This window comes from Papio anubis, chromosome 18 (assembly GCF_008728515.1).
Source record: "Papio anubis isolate 15944 chromosome 18, Panubis1.0, whole genome shotgun sequence".
NCBI classification, from domain to species: domain Eukaryota; kingdom Metazoa; phylum Chordata; class Mammalia; order Primates; family Cercopithecidae; genus Papio; species Papio anubis.
In genome coordinates, this window is record NC_044993.1 from 63,525,785 (window position 1) to 63,545,459 (window position 19,675).

Genomic DNA, 19,675 nt, shown 5'->3' on the forward strand with positions numbered 1-19,675 from the left:
ATTTTACTATTTGGGGTGCTTCTCTTTCTCTACACACACATATATACACATGTGAATATATTATCTATCATCTTATACTTAGCATGTGATTTACAGGTCAATTCTACAGAAAGAAATAGGGTTGGCTGGGTGCAGTGGCTCATGCCTGTAATCCCAGCACTTTGGGAGGCAAAGGCGGGTGGATCACGAGGTCAGGAGTTCGAGACCAGCATGACCAACACGGTGAAACCCCATCTCTACTAAAAATACAAAACAAAAAAAAAAAAACAAAAAAAAAAACACTTAGACAGGCGTAGTGGTGCCCACCTGTAAACCCAGCTACTCAGGAGGCTGAGGCAGGAGAATCACTTGAACCTGGGAGGTGGGGGTTGCAGTGAGCCGAGACTGCGCCATTGCACTCCAGCCTGGGCGACAGAGCAAGACTCCGTCTCAAAAAAGAAAAAAAAAAAGAAAAAAAAGAAAGAAACAGGGTTACCAACAATTTTTAAAACCCACTCTCCTTAAACTAGCCTCCTTCTTAATCTAATAAAACTTCAAAATAAGAAGAGATGTATATGAAATGAACCAAATAATTGCTATAAACCACCTTTTGATATTTTGTACTTAAGGAAAAGTGATTGATTCCTTCTTTGCAATAATTACCCTTTTAATATAGTGGATACCTGTCCCCCACCTCACCAAGAATGGTTCAGAAACAAGATACTGTGATATTGTTGTCATCATTTACCTTTTTCCTGTCTATATTCTACTTGTTCGTATATTTGAGACTTTAAAATACCCCAAGGAAAACTGACTATTTTAATTTTTCTAAAAGGTGCATAAGTATATACTTACTGTTGTTATTAGTGTCAAGTGATGACTGCCATGTTGAGTCTGCACTTTCACAATTTGAAATACTGGAAGGACAGGTTCTACTACACTCATTGGTTTTCAAAATGTCATCAGCACAGTGCTTAGAAGTGACTGAATTCACTAAATTAGGTGTTTTCTCAACAGGCACAAAACCTGACTCTTCTGAACATAAAATGTTGTCACCTTGCCTTTTACCATGTGATTCTGAATTGGAGTTTGTTTCTAAATGGAAAACCATCTGGTCAGTTTTATCATCCACGGTACTGGTTACTGTAGACTCTGGCATCTGAACACCACCACTCAATACACTGGGTGGACAGCAACTGGACTTCAGACTACAAGCCCCTTCATGCTCAAAAAGGGATCTTGTTACATTTGTCTGACACTCAGAATCATTTTCAGAAGTGTTCAGTGAATCTTTTGCCTCTTCTATGAAGATTTTGCTGGGGGAATCTGTTGTTTTACTTGGCTTTTGGTCCGAACAAACAACTTGTTCCAATTTTGTTTCTGAATGAATGATTTCTTCTACTGGTTTTATGCAATTCTGAGAGAATACGTTACTTTTCTCTGATATTGAATTTTTATTAGAGTCCAATGAGGATGCACCATTTTCAGAAGTGCTACATTTGGTAGTTATGACACTAGGACTGAAACGCTGATTACCACTTGGAACATTACTCCCAATTGCTGCTGTTTTCAGTGCTTCAACATTCCTGGACTTATTCAGCATCTCTACTTGCTTCCGGCAACTTAGGGGCATTGTTTTTTTTGCTTTTAATATCTTCCGTTTAATTCTATCTGGACTTGCCATCTTTCATATCCTGGAATTCAAGACATCATATTTAAGTGCATTCCTCTAGCGAATAAAAGTTATTTACTACTGAAATAAAGTTATTTATTTAGAATATTAAAATAACATTGATACTGTCTCTCCAGATAATCACCTTAATGAAAATTATATCCATTTTCATGTCACTGAAAACAGAAATCATTTCTATTGTTTCTATAAATCAAAACTACATGAATTCAAAATCTGTATTGCTAGTAAGCCTCTACCTGATAGTTTTATCTAGCCACTTCTTGTTGTATCACCTCAGTGCCATAACCATTCACTATTTACTCATCAAGGTAAGTCAGAGTTTAAATAATCTAAAGATTAAATTGTACTAATTCATAAAAACAAAAAAAAAAGTTTTGTATAAAACATTCCATTTTCTATACATAATGGCATCTGTTTAAGATTTCCTAATGTTCAAGTTTCTAAAATAAATGTGGCCGGGTGTGGTGGCTCATGCCTGTAATCCCAGCACTTTGGGAGGCCGAGGCGGAAGAATTATTTGCAGTCAGGAGTTCGAGACCAGTCTGGCCAACGTGATGAAACCCTGTCTCTACTAAAAATACAAAAATTAGCCAGGCATGGTGGCATGCACCTGTAATCCCAAGCTACTCGGGAGGCTGAGGCACAAGAATCACTTGAACCTGGGAGGTGGACGTTGCAGTGAGCCAACATCGCCCCACTGTACTCCAGCCTGGGCAACAGGGTGAGATGGTCTCAAAAAAAATAAAATAAAATAAAATAAGCACTAAGATACCTAACATTCCAGCTTAAATAAACAAGCCAACTAACCGGGCGCAGTGGCTCACGCCTGTAATCCTAGCACTTTGCGATGCTAAGGTAGGTGGATCACCTGAGGTCTGGAGTTCAGGCCAGCCTGGCCAACAGGGCAAAACACCATCTCTATTAAAAATACAAAACTTAGCCAGGCGTGGTGGCACATGCCTGTAATCCCACCTTCTGGGAGGCTGAGGCAAGTGAATCACTTGAACTCAGGAGGCAGAGGTTGCAGTGAGCCAAGATAGTGCCACTGTACCCCAGCCTGGGCTACAGAGCGAGACTCTGTCTTAAACAAACAAACAAACCTGATATGTATACTAAATAAATCCAGAAAAACAGAAGAACACTCTTCATTAAGACCCTAATGTGCCTATATAATTATATTTTTCCTATAGGACTGTATATTATTTGATTGTCTCTTCGTGAATACAATTCTTGCATTATTTTCCAAAGAAAATGAACAAATCAAATCTTTTCTCTAGCATGGTTTAATGATGTATTTGCTAAAACTGATAATCATGATGCATAAAACTAGCAGCTTTGCCTGAAGACACTGCTACAGTTTTGTGCCCTACAAATAAAAACATTCTTATATTATTTTAAAGGGAGAATTCAACCAGGTGTGGCACATGCCTGTGGTCCCAGCTACTGAGGAAGCTGATGCAGGAGGTTCACTTGAGCCCAGGAATTAGACACTGCCGTGATCTGTGATTGCACCACTGCACTCCAGCATGGGTGACAGAGCGAGACCTTGTCTCAAAGAAAGAAAAAGAAAAAAAAAAAAAGCAGGATTCCTATAAAAAAAAGAAAATAAAAATATGGTGAATTTATAATTGAATGTGGTATGTTGTTATTTCTGACAGGAGAAAAGTGCTGTTTTGACTGGAAATTGATGAGAACGAAATCCTATACTTAAAATTTTAAACATCAGATAATTGGGAATTTTTTCCTGATTACCTTCTGGTTTCATAAATTTCAAACTTTGGCTTCTCTAATACTCACATATTACAGGTGCCAGGCACCAGAGACCACATTCCCAACACAATCAGGCTGACAGGCTATAATTACCTACATCCAGAAATGACTCTGAATCACAAACACATCCCACTAAACACAAACAAAGCCACCAATCACAAAATGCCTGAAACCACTCTACTGCCAGCTGACACAAAGAAGAAATCAAGGTGAAGAGAGACAGGGGTCTCAAATGACTATACTTAAAATATCTTACTATTGTAAATCTGATGAAAACGTCCAACCACGCGAACATATTGTTACTATGGCCCTTCTAAGGGCCTTTGGAAAAGGCCCAAACCAGTAAAAAGTGCTGGAATTTAAGCTCTAGAGTAAAAAAGTACCTCTACATTTGATGCATACAAAAGACTTGTAATATGTGTTGATTACAAAGTATAATAAAGTGAACGTCTTTGAAACACCCACAACAAATAAGTAGAATACTATCAGTAACCTGCATTTACTCATGTTTCTCCAAACAATGCCCCTTGCACCTCTTCTCCATCCTGATGAAGTTTCCTAAACTTAGTTTATAATTCTATTACTTTTTCTACAGTTTCATCATAAATGTCATATGTAAACAAATATACTGTTTAATTTTGTTGAGCAAATTATAGCTAATACTTGTTTTTTCAGTTATATGTATGTATAAAATTCATCCATGTGCTTCTGTATAGCAATAATTCATGTTCTTCTTTGCACTGTAATAATTCATTGGGCAGATATTCCAAAATTTGTTTATCTGATCATTTGTGAAAGATCTTTGGGTCACCTCCAGTTGCTTTTTTTTTTTTTTTTTTTTTTTGAGATAGGGTCTTGCTGCTCTGTTACCCAGGCTGGAGTGCAGCATGGCTCATGGCAGCTTCAACCTCCCAGGCTCAAGCTATCCTCCCACCTCAGCCTCCTAAGAGGCTGGGATTACAGGCATGCACCACCACACTTGGCTAATTTGTAAAAAAAATTTTGTGGATATTGGGTCTTACTATGTTGCCCAGGCTAGTCTGAAACTCCTGGACTCAAGTGATCCTCATGCCTCAGCCTCCCAAAGTGCTGGGATTACATCTCCAGTTCTTGTTGATGTTCTGACACAACAACACTATTCTGAACACTTCTGTCTCAAGGTGCTTATGTGTAAGCATTTCCTGGGTGAATTTCTGGATGTTAATAAGGTATCTATGTTCAACTTTTCAAGAAAGCCAAATTATTTCCTGGAGCAGTTCTACCAGTTTGCATCTATACAGTCAATATATAAGAGTTACCACTGAGCCACATCCTCTTGAACCCTTGGTACTGCCAGACTTGATTTTACTCAATCTACTTGGATAAAGAATTAGCTCTCATCGTCTTAATTTGCCTTTCCCTAATTACTGTCATCTTTTCCTATGTTTATTAGCTATGTTTACTTGTCTGTAAAAATTCCTGGTTATTTCCTGCTCATGACTTCTTGGGTGTTTTTCCTCTCTCATTTTTAAAGCATACTTAACATATTATAAACCATATTCCAGCCAGGTGTGGTGGCTCACGCCTGTAATCCCAGCACTTTGGCAGGCTGAGGTGAACGGATCACCTGAGGCGAGTTCGAGACCACCCTAGCCAACAGGGTGAAACCCTGTCTCTACTAAAAACTACAAAAATTTGCTGGGCGTGGTGGCACACGCCTGTATTCCCAGCTACTTGGGAGGATGAGGCAAGAGAACCACTTGAACCCAGGAGGTGGAGGTTGTAGTGAGCTGAGATCACATCATTGTACTTTAGCCAGGGCAACAGAGTTGGACGTTGTCTTAAAAAAACAAAAACCAAAAACAATAACATATTCCTTCGTCAATCCTTTGTTATATGAGTTACAGGTGTCTTATCAGGCTCTTCCTAATTTTCATATAGTCAAATTAAATATATTTTTTTCTTTTATGGTTAAAGTTTCATCTCTCTTCCTTGTGACATCCTTCTCTACCCCATGATGTTGTGTGAAATAGTGAAGCCTACTGGTGGTAAAGAAGCCTTTCACTGATGTAAATTATTTAAGGACATGGTGCTATACCACGGCTGTGCAATTATTACAATATACACTAGGATTGCAGAGTGCCAGCTCAGAGTACATTATTGTTAAACTTCATAAAGAACATGAACTAAATGGTCATTAACATTACATACTTCACAACTGGTTAAACTTACGGCTCTGAGGAGAGGTATTTCACCTGGAAAACGTCTGCATGAGAATGCTTAGGGGAGACAAGCAAAACTGCCAATAAAAGGTGTAAGTAAGTTAAATATTTCTAACTATATAGTTTGCCTATCATTGAAACTGTTTAGTGAAGTTGAATTCATTGCTGAGAATAAAAAATAACCACCCAAACTAATTGGGGATCCCTACCATCACCAGAACTCCTCTCTTCAGCCAACTTGAATTCTTTGCTGTCACATAAACCAAAACTCACAGATCTTTGAGATGGAAACACTGTCCTATAAACACACTGCAAAAGATGAATTATATTTTCTCAAGTTTTAATTATATTTTCTCAAGTCTTTTACAATTTAAGTCCTTAATCCATCTAGAATTTATTTTAGCACATAGAGGAAAGGACTTATTTTCATTTTTCCCTCAGATGTACAATTGCTTGGCTGTATTCTCACTGTTAACTTCATTTTAAAATCATAAAATAATCTAATCTATACTTTTCATCTGTTTTATGATGATGTAAATTCTACTGAATATGATGTTGACCATCCTTTACCTTTAACTTTTTTTTTTTTTGAGACGGAGTTTCACTCTTGTTGCCTAGGCTGGAGTGCAATGGTGCGATCTCGGCTCATCACAACCTCTGCCTCCAGGGTTCAAGTGATTCTCCTGCCTCTCGAGTGGCTGGGATTACAGGCGTGTGGCACCACGCCTGGCTAGTTTTGTATTTTTAATACAGATAGGGTTCCTCAATGCTGGTCAGGCTGGTCTCAAACTCCCGATCTCAGGTGATTTGCCCACTTTAGCCTCCCAAAGTGCTGGGATTACAGATGTGAGCCACCACACCCGGCCTACCTTTAACATTTTTTAATCAATTTGTTTCTTGTTAATACCCAAAAATTTTCACCTAATGTCTTTCAACAGAATTTAATCCATTTACATTAGTTATACATATTAAAACCCTAATTTACATTATTGTTTCTATATTATTTAATATTAAGGTGTCTTTTTTTTTTTTTTTTAAAAAGATCTGACTCTGCTTCACAATTGCATGGAACTGACTACCTTTAAAGATTTCTGGCTAGGCACTGTGGCTCACGCCTGTAATCCCAGCAGTTTGGGAGGCCGAGGCGGGTGGATCACTTGAGGTCAGGAGTTCAAGACCAGCCTGGCCAACATGGTGAAACCTCGTCTCTACTAAAAATACCAAAAAAAAAAAAAAAAAAATTAGCCGGGCATGGTGATAGGCACCTGTAATCTCAGCTACTCAGGAGGCTGAGGTGGGATAATCACTTGAACCCGGGAGGCAGAGGTTGCAGTGAGCCAAGACTGAGCCATTGCACGCTAGCCTGGGCAACAGGAGCGAAACAGTCGCAAAAAAAAAAAAAAAAAAAAATTGATATAAACATTCATGTACAAGTTTTTATGTGTACATAATGTTTTCATGTTTCTTTGTTCTATATACCTAGCAGCAGAATTATTTGGTCATGTGGTAACTCTAGATTTAAACTTCTGAGGAACTACCAAGACTGTTTTCCAAAATGTCTGGAACAACTTACACTCAAACCAGCAGTGAATGAGAGTTCCAATTTTAACACCCTTTTCACCAACACTTCTTATCTGTTTGTCTTAGTATAGTTATCCTGTTGCAACTGATGTGGTGCCTTATTGCCATTCTGATTTGCATTTACCTGATGGCTAATGATGTTGAGCATCTTTTCACATACTTCTTGGAGGCTTGTGCATCTTCTTTAGATAAATGTCTATGCAGATTCTTTGAGAATTTAAAAACTGTGTTATTTGCCTTTTTATTACTGGCTTGTAAGAGTTCCTCATATATTTTAGATTAAGTCCCTTATAAGATATAATTTACAAACTTTCCCTCATATTCTATGGATTGTCTTTCCCATTCCTTGATGGCATGCTTAGAAAACAGTGTAAAATTTTCATAAAGCATAATTTCTAAAGATTTGAAAACACATTTACATGTGTTTTTAGCAAAGATATCACAGCCTAATCCAAGGTTCTAAGAATTTTGAAGTTTTGTAAGTGCTTATATTTAGGTTTTTGATTCATTTTCGTTAAGTTTTGCATATGGTGAGAGATAGGGGTCTGTTGGAAACAGGCCCCCAAATCTGGCCATAAACAGGTCCCAAAACTGGACATAAACAAAATCTCTGCAGCACTGTGACATGATTGTGATGGCTATGACGCCCATGCTGAACGTTGTTGGTTTACCAGAATAAGGGCAAGGAACGCCTGGCCCATCCAGGGCGGAAAATCCCTTAAGGTGTTCCAGAACCGTGAACAACAGCATGAGCCATCTGTGCCTTAAAGACATGTTCCTGCTGCAGATAACTAGCCAGAGCCCACCCCTTTGTTTCCCATTTTAGTTAAATTATAATCTATAGAAACAATGCTTATCACTGGCTTGCTGTAAATAAATATGTGGATAAAACTGTGTGTGTGGCACTCAGCTAGGAAGGCTGTCAGCCCCAATTCCCACTCTGCACTCTATATTTCTATGTGTCTTTAATTCCTTTAGTGTCGCTGGGTTAGGGTCTCCATGACTGAGCTGGTCTCAGCAAGTGGTGCCCATATGTGGGGCTTGAACCCAGGTCGAAGGGTCGCCAGAGCGATGATTGGAGAACGTGGAACTACGCTGGAGGACACCCGAGTACTCTTAAGCAATCCCTGTGGTGAGTAAGAAGGGGAGCTTAGAAGCATCAGGATAACACAGTGGGACAAGTGTGGGCTCTGGTTCGTTCCACCTTGGAACCTTTTCACACTGATGAGGAGGAAGGAGGGTATAACAAAGTAACATAAGGGGTGACAGAGCAGGTCTGTTGATCAGCTAAAGCTAAAGCAGCAAAGGAGGGAGAGGTTTGTCCCTACCCTTCTGTAACCCCTCATTATTTTGAAGAAAAAGAGTGGCCTGACCCTCCAGATCTTTCTTTTCCAGAGGACAGTGGGTAAAAAGTAGTTGCCGCAGTAACTGTTCAGGCAGCGCCTCAAGCGACCACTCTCAGTTCTATTCAGGAATTCAGTAAGCTAGACAAGAGGGTGATATAGAGGCTTCGCAGTTCCCTGTTAGAATACACCACCCAGATCAACAGGGAAATACTACAGCTACTTTTGAGCCTTTTCTTTTTAAAATACTTAAAGAATTTAAACAAGTTATTAATCAATATGGACCAGGTTCTCCTTTTGTAATAGGACTGTTAAAGAATGTTGCTGTCTCCAGTTAGATGATGCCAGCAGTCAGGACGGTAGGATTACTTCTAGGTAGGTCTAGTTTAAATTTATTTACTTATTTGACGAAGTTGCGCTCTGTCACCCAGGCTGGAGTGCAGTGGCAAGGTCTCGGCTTACTGACAGCTCCGCCTCCCGGGTTCACGCCATTCTCCTGCCTCAGCCTCCTGAGTAGCTGGGACTACAGATGCCCACCACCACGCCCGGCTAATTTTTTGTATTTCTAGTAGAGATGGAGTTCTACTAGTAGATCTCTAGTAGAGATCAAGACCATGTTAGCCAGGATGGTCTTGATCTCCTGACCTCATGACCCGCCCAACTCAGCCTCCCAAAGTGTTGAGATTACAGGCGTGAGCCACTGTGCCCGGCCTCTGGTTTAAATTTAAAAGGAGTGCAAGTACATACAGGAGTCATTAACTCAGATTACAATGGGGAAATTCAGATTGTTATATCTACTTCTGTTCCCTGGAAAGCAGAGCCAGGAGAGCATATAGCACAGCTCCTGATTGTGCCGTATGTGGAAATGGGGAAAAGTGAAACTAAACGAACAGGAGGATTTGGAAACACAAATAAACAAGGCAAAGCAGCTTACTGGGTGAATCAAATTACTGACAAATGTCCTATCTGTGAAGTAACTATTCAGGGAAAGATGTTCAAAGGTTTGGTAGACACAGGAAGGGACATTTCATTTCATTCATTTCTCTACAGCACTGGCTGTCTGCGTGGCCAATTCAACCTGCTCAATTTAACACAGTTGAAGCTGGTAAAGCACCGGAAGTATATCAAAGTAGTTGTATCTTACATTGTGAAGGGCCCAATGGACAACCTGGGACTATTCAACCAATTGTAACTTCTATACCTATAAATTTATGGGGGAGAGATTTATTACAACAATGGGGAGCACAAATTCTAATTCCAGAGCAATTATACAGCCCTTAAAGTCAACATATGATGCATGAAACGGAGTATGTCCCTGGTATGGGGCTGGAAAAATTTTGCAAGGTTTGAAGGAACCGCTTCAAGCAGAAAGAAAGTTTCTGCCAAGGTTTAGGATATCATTTTTGATGGCGGCCATTGTTAAGCCTCCAGAACCTATACTTTAAAATGGTTAACAGATAAGCCAATTTGGAGAGAACAATGACAGCTGAGCAAAGAGAAACTGGAGGCTTTACAGGACTTAGTTACTGAACAATTAGAAAAAGGACACATAGCTCCAACAATCTCCCCTTGGAATTCTCCAGTTTTCATAATTAAGAAAAAATCAGGTAAATGGAGAATGTTAACTGACTTCAAGGCCATTAAATCAGTTATACAACCTATGGGGGCATTAAAGCCAGAATTGCCTTCTCCTGCTATGATTCTGGAAAACTGGCCTTTAACAGTCATAGATTTAAGACTGTTTCTTTACTATCCCCTTAGCTGAGCAAGACTTTGAATGGTTTGCATTTACAATTCCTGCACTAAACAACCTGCAGCCTGCTAAGCGTTTTCATTAGAAAGTGTTGCCACAAGGCATGTTAAACAGTCCAACAATTTGCCAAAAGTATGTAGGGCAAGCAGTTGAATCTACTCATAAAAAATGTTCACAGTGTTACATTATTCATTATATGGATGATATACTTTGTGCTGACCCCACTCGAGAATTATTACTCCAATCTTATGATCACGTCCAAATTGCGATTGCTTACGCTGGTTTAATTATAACTCCTGACAGAATTCAGACTACTGCTCCTTACTCCTACTTGGGGACCTTAGTAAATGACACAATAGTGCCACAGAAAGTAACCATATGTAGAGATCAATTGAAAACATTAAATGTTTCAAAAATTACTTTCAAAAATTACTAGGGGACATTAACTGGATATAACCTGCTCTAGGCATTTCTACCTATGCCATGAGTAATCTGTTTTCTATCCTTAGAGGAGATCCTAGTCTCAGTAGCCCTCAGCAATTAACAAAGGAGGCTGAGACAGTTACAGCTAATTGAGAAGCACGTGCATAAGGCTCAAATAAGTAGAAAAGACCCAGAGAAGACTCTAGATTTGCTAATTTTTTCAACTCAGATTCACCTACTGGTGTTACTGTTTAAGAGCACAATCTTGCAGAGTGGTTTTTTCTTCCACATACTAATTCACGGACTCTAACTTCTCATTTAGATCAAATCGCTATTACGATAGGAAATGAGAGAACTCGGATTGTTAAATTACATGGATATAATCCTGGAAAAATTACTGCCCCTCTTATGAAGGCACAAATACAGCAAGCTTTTATAAATAGTCCTACTTGGCAAACCCATTTAGCTAACTTTGTGGGTATTCTCAATAACCACTTTCCTAAAACAAAACTGTTCCAATTTTTGAAAATTTTAAAATTTAATTGGATTCTCCCTAAAATAACTAAATTTAAATCAACGGAGGGTGCTCAAAATGTCTTCACAGATGGGTCTAGTAATGGTAAATTTCTTATTCTGGCTTGAAAGGTAAAGTTTTTCAGACGCCCTATACTTCAGCTCAAAAAGCAGAGCTTGTAGCTATAATTGAGGTATTGACTGCTTTTGATATACTTATTAATGTGATTTCTGATTCTTCATAGGTGGTTCATTCCACACAATTAATTGAAAATGCTCAGTTATGATTTCATATAGATGAACAACTGATTATTTTCCCAACTGCAAACAGCAGTTAGGAGTAGAATGCACCCTTTTACATCACTCACATTAGCACTCATATACCTCTTCCAGGACCTTTGACTGCAGGGAATCAAATGGCTGATTGCCTAGTTGCTACTGCAATATCTAATGCCAGACACTTTCACAATTTAACCCATGTGAATGCCTCTGGTCTCAAACGCAGATATAGCATTACCTGGAAAGAAGCTAAAGCTATTATCCAGCGATGCCCAACTTGCCAAATGGTACATTCCTCATCTTTTACAGGAGGAGTTAATCCTTACAGATTGGAACCTAATTGTCTTTGGCAAATTGATGTCACCCATGTTCTCATTTGGGAGACTAGCTTATGTGCATGTATGTGTAGATACCTTTTCTCACTTTGTCTGGGCTACATGCCAATCAGGACAGTCTTCTGCCTGTGTTAAATGTCACCTTTGCAGTGTTTTGCGGTGACGGGCATCCCAGTCTCTATTAAAATGGAAAATGCCCCAGGCTACACTAACCAAGCTCTAGCTACATTTTTCTCTATATGGAATATTAAACACATTACTGGCATCCCATGTAACTCTCAAGGACAACCCACTGTGGAATGAATGAATCTGTCCCTGAAACAGCAGTTGCAAAAGCAAAAGTGGGGAAACAGGGACTACAGGACACCACATATGCAATTGAATCTAGCATTATCAACTAAATTTTTTGAGCCTTCCTAAAGGCCAGATGCTATCAGCAGCTGAAGAGCACTTACAGAACCCAGCTGCAAAGACAGAAGCAGAACAACTGGTTTGGTGGAGAGATCCGATAACAAAAAATTGGGAAACTAATTATTTTACCCCAAGTAAATTAATAACTTGGGGTAGAGGTTATGCTTGTGTTTTGCCAGGACCAAATCAACAGCCAATCTGGGTGCCACTGAGACACCTAAAGCCTTACTATGAGCCAGATACTCAGGAAGAGGTTTTGGGAGGATCCCAAAGACCCACCAGTTGCAGTCATGTTGAGACTGACACTTAGGAGGACCCCAACTGTCACAAGCAACACCTGTTGAATGCAGCCACCTACCTGGGGACAGATCAAGAAGCTGTCACAGATGGCGGAAGAAAACCTGAGAAAAGTGGGACAACCAGTCACAATGAGTAATTTAATGATAGCTATGACAGCAGTGATCACCACTGCCCTGAGTATTCCTTTAGCAAGGGCTGACACAGACAACAATTATAGTCATTGGGCATATTTACCTTTTCCACCATTTTTACAGCCTGTAACTTGGCTGGACCCCCCAGTGGAGGTATACACTAATGATAGCTCTTGGATGCTTGGTCCTACAGATGATAGAGGCCCGTCTCACCCACATGAGGAAGGAGCTGTTACGAATATTTCTTTAGGATTTGAACATTCACCTATCTGTTTGGGAAAGGCCACTAGTTGCCTACCCCCTCGCTATCAATCTTGGCTGGCAATAGTGCCTAGACATAATTACTAGATGACAGAGTTACATGTGCCTTCTGGTCCTATTTGTAAACAGAATTGGACCTGGCCCAAAAAAATGAACGTACTTGTTTGGGACAATTGCATTGCAGAACAGGCAGAGGTGCTGCGCAATGATTCCCATGGAATCATTATTGATTGGTCCCTGAAGGGGATGTTTAGCATGAATTGTACCTCTCAGTCAGCATGCCATGGTCACACTATGTTCAGCTGGTCTGAACAAAGTGGTCAGATGGCAGAAATGGTAGAATGACAAGAGTGCCTATTATCTGGAAACATGGCAGTATAGTGGCACCTCAACCTCAAATGATATGGCCTGCTCTAGGAGCTAAACACAAGGATTTGTGGAAACTATTAATGGCTCTTAATAGGATCAAAATTTGGGAAAGAATAAAAAGGCATCTAGAAGGACCCTCTACAAACTTGTTTTTGGATATTGCAAAATTAAAAGAACAAATATTTAAAGCATCCCAGGCACACCTAACCTTAATACCAGGAGCTAGAGTGCTTGAAGGAGCTGCAGACAGATTAGCAGCTATTAACCCATTAAAATGGATAAAAACACTTGGAGGCTCTGTGATTTCAATAATGATTGTGCCTTTAATCTGTGTTGTCTTTGTATAGTCTGCAGATGCAGATCCTGACTCCTGAGAGAAGCAGCTCACCGTGATAAAGCCACCTTTGCTTTCATCGTCTTGCAAAAACAAAAAAGGGGGACATGTTGGGAACAGGCCCCCAAATCTGGCCATAAACAGGCCCCAAAACTGGACATAAACAAAATCTCTGTAGCAGTGTGACATGTTCGTGATAGCTATGATGCCCACGCTGAAGGCTGTTGGTTTACCAGAATGAGGGCAAGGAACACCTGGCTCACTCAGGGCAGAAAACCACTTAAGTGATACCTGAACCATAAACAATAGTATGAGCAATCTGTACCTTAAGGACATGTTCCTGCTGCAGATAACTAGCCAGAGCCCATCCCTTTGTTTCCTGTTTTAATCTATAATCTATAGAAACAATGCTTATCACTGGCTTGCTGTCAGTAAATAACTCTGTTCGTGGCTCTCAGCTCTGAAGGCTGTCAGCCCCCTGATGCCCACTCCACACTCTGTATTTCTATGTATGTGTCTTTAATTCCTCTAGTGCCACAGGGTTAGGGTCTCTATGACTGATGTGGACATCCAATTGTTCCAGCACAATTTTAAAACACCGTTACTTTCCTTTCTTATGACACCTTTATACAAAACAATTGACTTTAAACGAGAAGGTATATTTCTGGGTTCACAATTATTACATTTGTGTATAGGTCTGTATCACACTATCTTGATTACTATCATTTGTGGGAAGTTTGGAATTCAGGATGTGTAAGTCCTCCAACTTTGTTATTCTTGGAGAAGACTGTTTTGGCTATTGTGGGTCCCTTGAATTTCCATATAAATTTTAGGATCAGATTATCAGTTTCTGTCTAGTATGAGTGTGGTGTTGTTCCCTACCATTATAGTTCAGCTGTCTATCTCTTTCTTTAACTACAGTAATATTTAATGAATTTGGGTGGCCCAGTGTTGAGTGCATGCATATTTAGGATTGCTGTATCCCCTTTTTGAAATGATCCCAAATAATGATGTTTGTCTTTCTTTACTGCTTTTGATTCAAAGCTAATTGTATGTGAGATATGTATAGCTGCTCCTGCTCAATTTTGGTTTCCATTGCACAGAGTATCTTTTTCTGCCCCTCCAACTTGAGTCTAAATGTGTCTTAACATGTAAGATGAGTTTCTGGTAAGCAGCATATACTTGGTTGACGGGTTTTGAAAATCCATTCCATCAGTTTCTCTTTTCAGTGGAGTATTTCATCCATTCATGTTCAATGTTAATATCAATATGAGAGGTTTTGATCCTGTCACATTATTATTACCTAGTTGTTTTATAAATTCTTTCCTTGTCTTCCTCTGTATTTGTGGTATAATTGAATTGTACTGTGTTGCCATTTGATTCCTTTCTCTTCTTACTTTATGTGATTGTTTTATATGACCTCTGATTCTTAGACTTTCATGAGGTTTTCTTTTTATTTCCAGTTTTAATTTGTAACTTTTGTGGGTACGTAAGACACTTTAATATAGAAATGCAATGTGTAATAATCACACTGGTAAATGGGGTATCTACCCCCTCAAGCATTTATCCTTTGTGTTACAAACAATCCAATTATAGTCTTAGTTATTTTTAACTGTACAATTAGGTTATTGATGACTATAGTCACCCAGTTGTGCAATTAAATACTAGGTTACTAGGTCTTAATTCATTCTAAATACTTTTTTTTTTTTTTTTTTTTTTTGAGACAGAGTCTTGCTCTGTCACCCAGGTTGGAGTGCAGCAGTGTGATCTTGGCTCACTGCAACCTCTGCCTACTGGGTTCAAGTGATTCTGCTGTCTCAGCCTCCTGAGTAGCTGGGATTACAGGTGCCCACCACTACCACACCAGGCTAACTTTTGTGTTTTTTAGTAGAGAGGTGGTTTCGCCATGTTGGCCAGGCTGGTCTCAAACTCCTGGCCTCAGGTGATCCACCCGCCTTGGCCTCCCAAACTGCTGGGATTACAAGTGTAAGCCACTGTGCCTGGCTCATTCTAACTACTTTTTATACCCATTAACCACCCCCACCTTCCTCCCCAACACCAAATACCTTTCCCAGTATATGGTAACCATCCTTCTACTCTCATAAATTCAAATGTTTTAATTTTTAGCTCCCACAAATAAGTGAGAACATAAGTGTGTATTTCTGTGCCTGGCTAATTTCACTGAAGATAATGACCTCTAGATCCATCTACATTGTTGTAAATGACAGATCTCATTCTTTTTCATGGTTGAATAGTACTCTGTTGTGTATATGTGCCATATTTTCTTTATCCATTTATCTGCTAATGAGCACTTAGGTTGCTTCCAAATCTTGGCTATTGTGAACAGTGCTGCAATAAACATGAAACTGCAGATATCCCTTTGATAAACTGATTTCCTTTCATTTGGGTATATATTCAGCAGCAGGATTGCTGGATTGCATGGTAGCTCTATTTTTAGATTTTAAGGAACCTCCTAACTGGTCTCCATACTGGTTGTACAAATTTACATCCCCACCAACAATGTACAAGGATTCCCTTGTCTACACATCCTCACCAGCATTTCACATTACCTGTCTTTTGAATAAAAGCTATTTTAAATGAGGTAAGATGATATTTCACTGTTGCTTTGATTTGCATTTTGTTGATGATCAATGACGTTAGGCAGCTATTCACATGTCTGTTTTCGATTTGTATCTCTCCTTTTGAGAAATGTCTATTCAGGTATTACCATTGTATAATTGGATTATTAGACTCTTTCCTACAGAGCTGTATGAGCTTCTTATATTCTGGTTATTAATGCCATGTCAAACATGTAGTTTACAAATATTTTCTCCCATTCTGTGCCTTGTCTCTTTACTTTGTAGATTGTTTCCTTTGCTGTGCAGAAGCTTTTCAACTTGAAGTGATCCAATTTGTCAATTTTTCATTTGGTTACCAATGCTTATAAAATTTTTTTGCCCAGAACAACAACCTAGAGAGTTTCCCCAATGATTTTTTTCTAGCACTTTCATAGTTTGGGAACTTAGATTTAAGTAATCCATTTTGCCTTTTTATATACAGTGAGAGATAACAGATCTAATTTCATTCTTCTGTATGTGAATATCCAGTTTTCCCAGCACCATTTATTGAAGAGACCGTCTTCTCGCAAATGTTTCACCTTTGTCAAACTGAGTTCACCCACTGTAGGTATATGGATTTGTTTCTGGGATACGTATTCTGTTCTACTGTTCGGTCTGTTTTTATGCTAGTACCATGCTGTTTTGGTTACTATAGCTCTTACTTGAAGTTGTAACGTGATTCCTTTAGTTTTGTTCTTTTTGTTCAGAATACTGTTGGCTATTCTCAGTCTTCTGTGGTTCCATACTAGTTTTAGGATTGTTTTCTCTATTTCTGTGAAGAATGTCATCCATACTTTGATAGGGACTGCACTGAATCTGCAGACTGCTTTAACTAGTATGAACATTTTAACAATATCAATTCTTCTAATCCATAAACATGAAATATATTTCAATTTTTTTGTGTCCTCTTCAATTTCTTTCATCAGGGTTTTACAGTCTTTATTGTAGGTATCTTTCACATCTTCGGTTAGTTAGTAGGTATTTAATTTTAAAGAGAGACAACAATCACTACAGCTTGGCTCTCAGAAAGCCACATTCCTAGGAAAAGGTGAAGAGTACTACACTGAGGGAACACCCCATGGGACAAAAGAATCTGAACAACAGTCTTGACCCCTAAACCTTTCCTCTGACAGAGCCTACCCAAATGGGAAGGAACCAGAAAACCAATTCTGGCAATATGACAAAACAAGGTTCCTTAACTTCCCCTCCCCTGCTCCGCCTGCGCACACACACACACACACACACACACAATCACACTAGCTCACTAGCAGTGGATCCAAACCAAGAAGAAATCCCTGATTTACCTGAAAAAGAATTCAGACGGTCAGTTATTAAGCTAATCAAGGAGGCACCAGAGAAAGGTGAAGCCCAAATTTAAGGAAATCAAAAAAATACAAGAAATAAGGGGAGAAATCTTCAGTGAAATAGATAGCATAAATAAAAAACAATCAAAACTTCAGGAAATAATGGACACATTTATAGAAATGCAAAATGCTCTGGAAAGTCTCAGCAATAGAACGGAACAAGCAGAAGAAAACTTTAAAGCTCGAAGACAAGGTTTTCGAATTAACCCAATCCAACAAAGACAAAGAAAAAAAAAGAATAAGAAAATATGAACAAAGCCTTCAAGAAGTCTGAGATTATGTTAAACAACCAAACCTAAGAATAATCAGCATTCCTGAGGAAGAAGAGAAAGCTAAAAGTTTAGAAAATGTATTTGGGAGAATAATCAAGGAAAACTTCCCAGGCCTTGTTAAAAACCTAGACATCCAAATACAATAAGCTCAAAGAACACCTGGGAAATTCATCGCAAAAAGATCATCACCTAGGCACACTGTCATCAGATTATCTAAAGTTAAGATAAAGGAAAGAATCTTATGAGCTGTAAGGCAAAAGCAACAGGTAATCTAACAGCAGATTTCTTGGCAGAAACCCTTCAAGCTAGAAGGATTTGGGGCCTTATCTTCAGCCTCCTTAACAAAACAATTATCAGCTAAGAGTTTTGTATCCGGTGAAACTAAGCTTCAAAAATTAAGGAAACACAGTCTTTTTCAGACAAATAAATGCTGCGCGAATTCATCACTACCAAGCTAGCACTGTAAGAACTGCTATAAGGAGCTCTAAATCTTGAAACAGATCTTGGAAACACATCAAAACAGAACCTCTTTAAAGCATAAATCTCATAGGACCTATAAAGCAAAAATACAATAAGCAAACAAACAAACAAAAAACCAAGGTATAAAGGCAACAAATAGCATGATGAACGGAATAGTACCTCACAACTAAATACTAACTGTATTAGTCCATTTTCATGTGCTGATAAAGACATACCTGAGACTGGGAAGAAAAAGAGTTTTAATTGGACTTACATTTCCACATGGCTGGGGATGTCTCAGAACCATGGCAGGAGGCGAAAGGCACTCCTCACATGGCGGTGGCAAGAGAAAAATGAGGAAGAAGCAAAACGGAAACCCCTGATAAACCCATCAGATCTCCTGAGAGTTATTCACTATCACGAGAATAGCATGGGAAAGACCAGCCCCCATGTTTCAGTTACCTCCCCCTGGGTCCCTCCCACAAGACATGGGAATTCTGGGAGATACAATTCAAGTTGAGATTTGAGTGGGGACACAGCCAAACCATATCATTAACATTAAATGTAAATGGCCTAAATGCTGCACTTAAAGGATACAGAATTGCAGAATGGATAAGAATTCACAAACCAACTATCTTCTGCCTTGAAGAGACTCACCTAACACATAAGACTCACATAAGCTTAAGGTAAAGGGGTGGAAAAATACATTCTATGCAAATGAATATCAAAAACGAGCAGGAGTAGCTATTCTTAAATTAGATAAAACAAACTTTAAAGCAACAGCACTTAAAAAAGACCAAAGACGGACATTATATAATGATAAAAAGCATTATCCAACAGAAAAATATCACAATCATAAATATGGAAGTACCTAACACTGGAGCTCCCAAATTGATAAAACAATTACTACTAAACTTAAGAAACAAGATAGATAGCAACACAATAATAATGGGGGACTTCAATACTCCACTGACAGCACTAGACAGGTCATTAAGACAGAAAGTCAACAAAGAAACAATGGATTTAAACTACACCCTGAAACAAATGGACTCAACAGATATTTAAAGAACATTCTACCCAACAACTGCAGAATATACATTCTATTCATTACACATGGAACTTTCTCCAAGATAGACCATATGATAGGCCACAAAACAAGCCTCAATAAATAAAATTGAAATTATATCAAGCACTCTCTCAGACCATAGTGGAAAAAAACAGGAAATCAACTCCAAAAGGAACCTTCAAAACCATGCAAACACATAGAAATTAAATAACCTGCTCCT

The 19,675-nt window shown here is 38.9% G+C and overlaps 1 protein-coding gene across 4 annotated transcripts in view; it reads right to left on the minus strand.

Annotated features, from left to right (window-relative positions):
• The window catches only part of ATF7IP2 (activating transcription factor 7 interacting protein 2), an 88,820-nt gene that overhangs the window by 43,391 nt on the left and 25,754 nt on the right, over positions 1-19,675 (minus strand). For 2 of the 4 annotated variants that reach the window (XM_021931737.2, XM_021931738.2), the window contains exons 1-2: positions 3,101-4,281; positions 835-1,673 (exon numbers count right to left, since the gene is read on the minus strand). In XM_021931737.2, coding sequence (XP_021787429.2) covers positions 835-1,663 — 829 coding nt within the window. In that variant the 5' untranslated portion in view covers positions 1,664-1,673; positions 3,101-4,281. Of the gene's footprint in view, positions 1-834; positions 1,674-3,100; positions 4,282-19,675 lie in introns of those variants that run through there. The other 2 variants (XM_003916524.5, XM_017953172.3) reach the window with 2 other exon arrangements.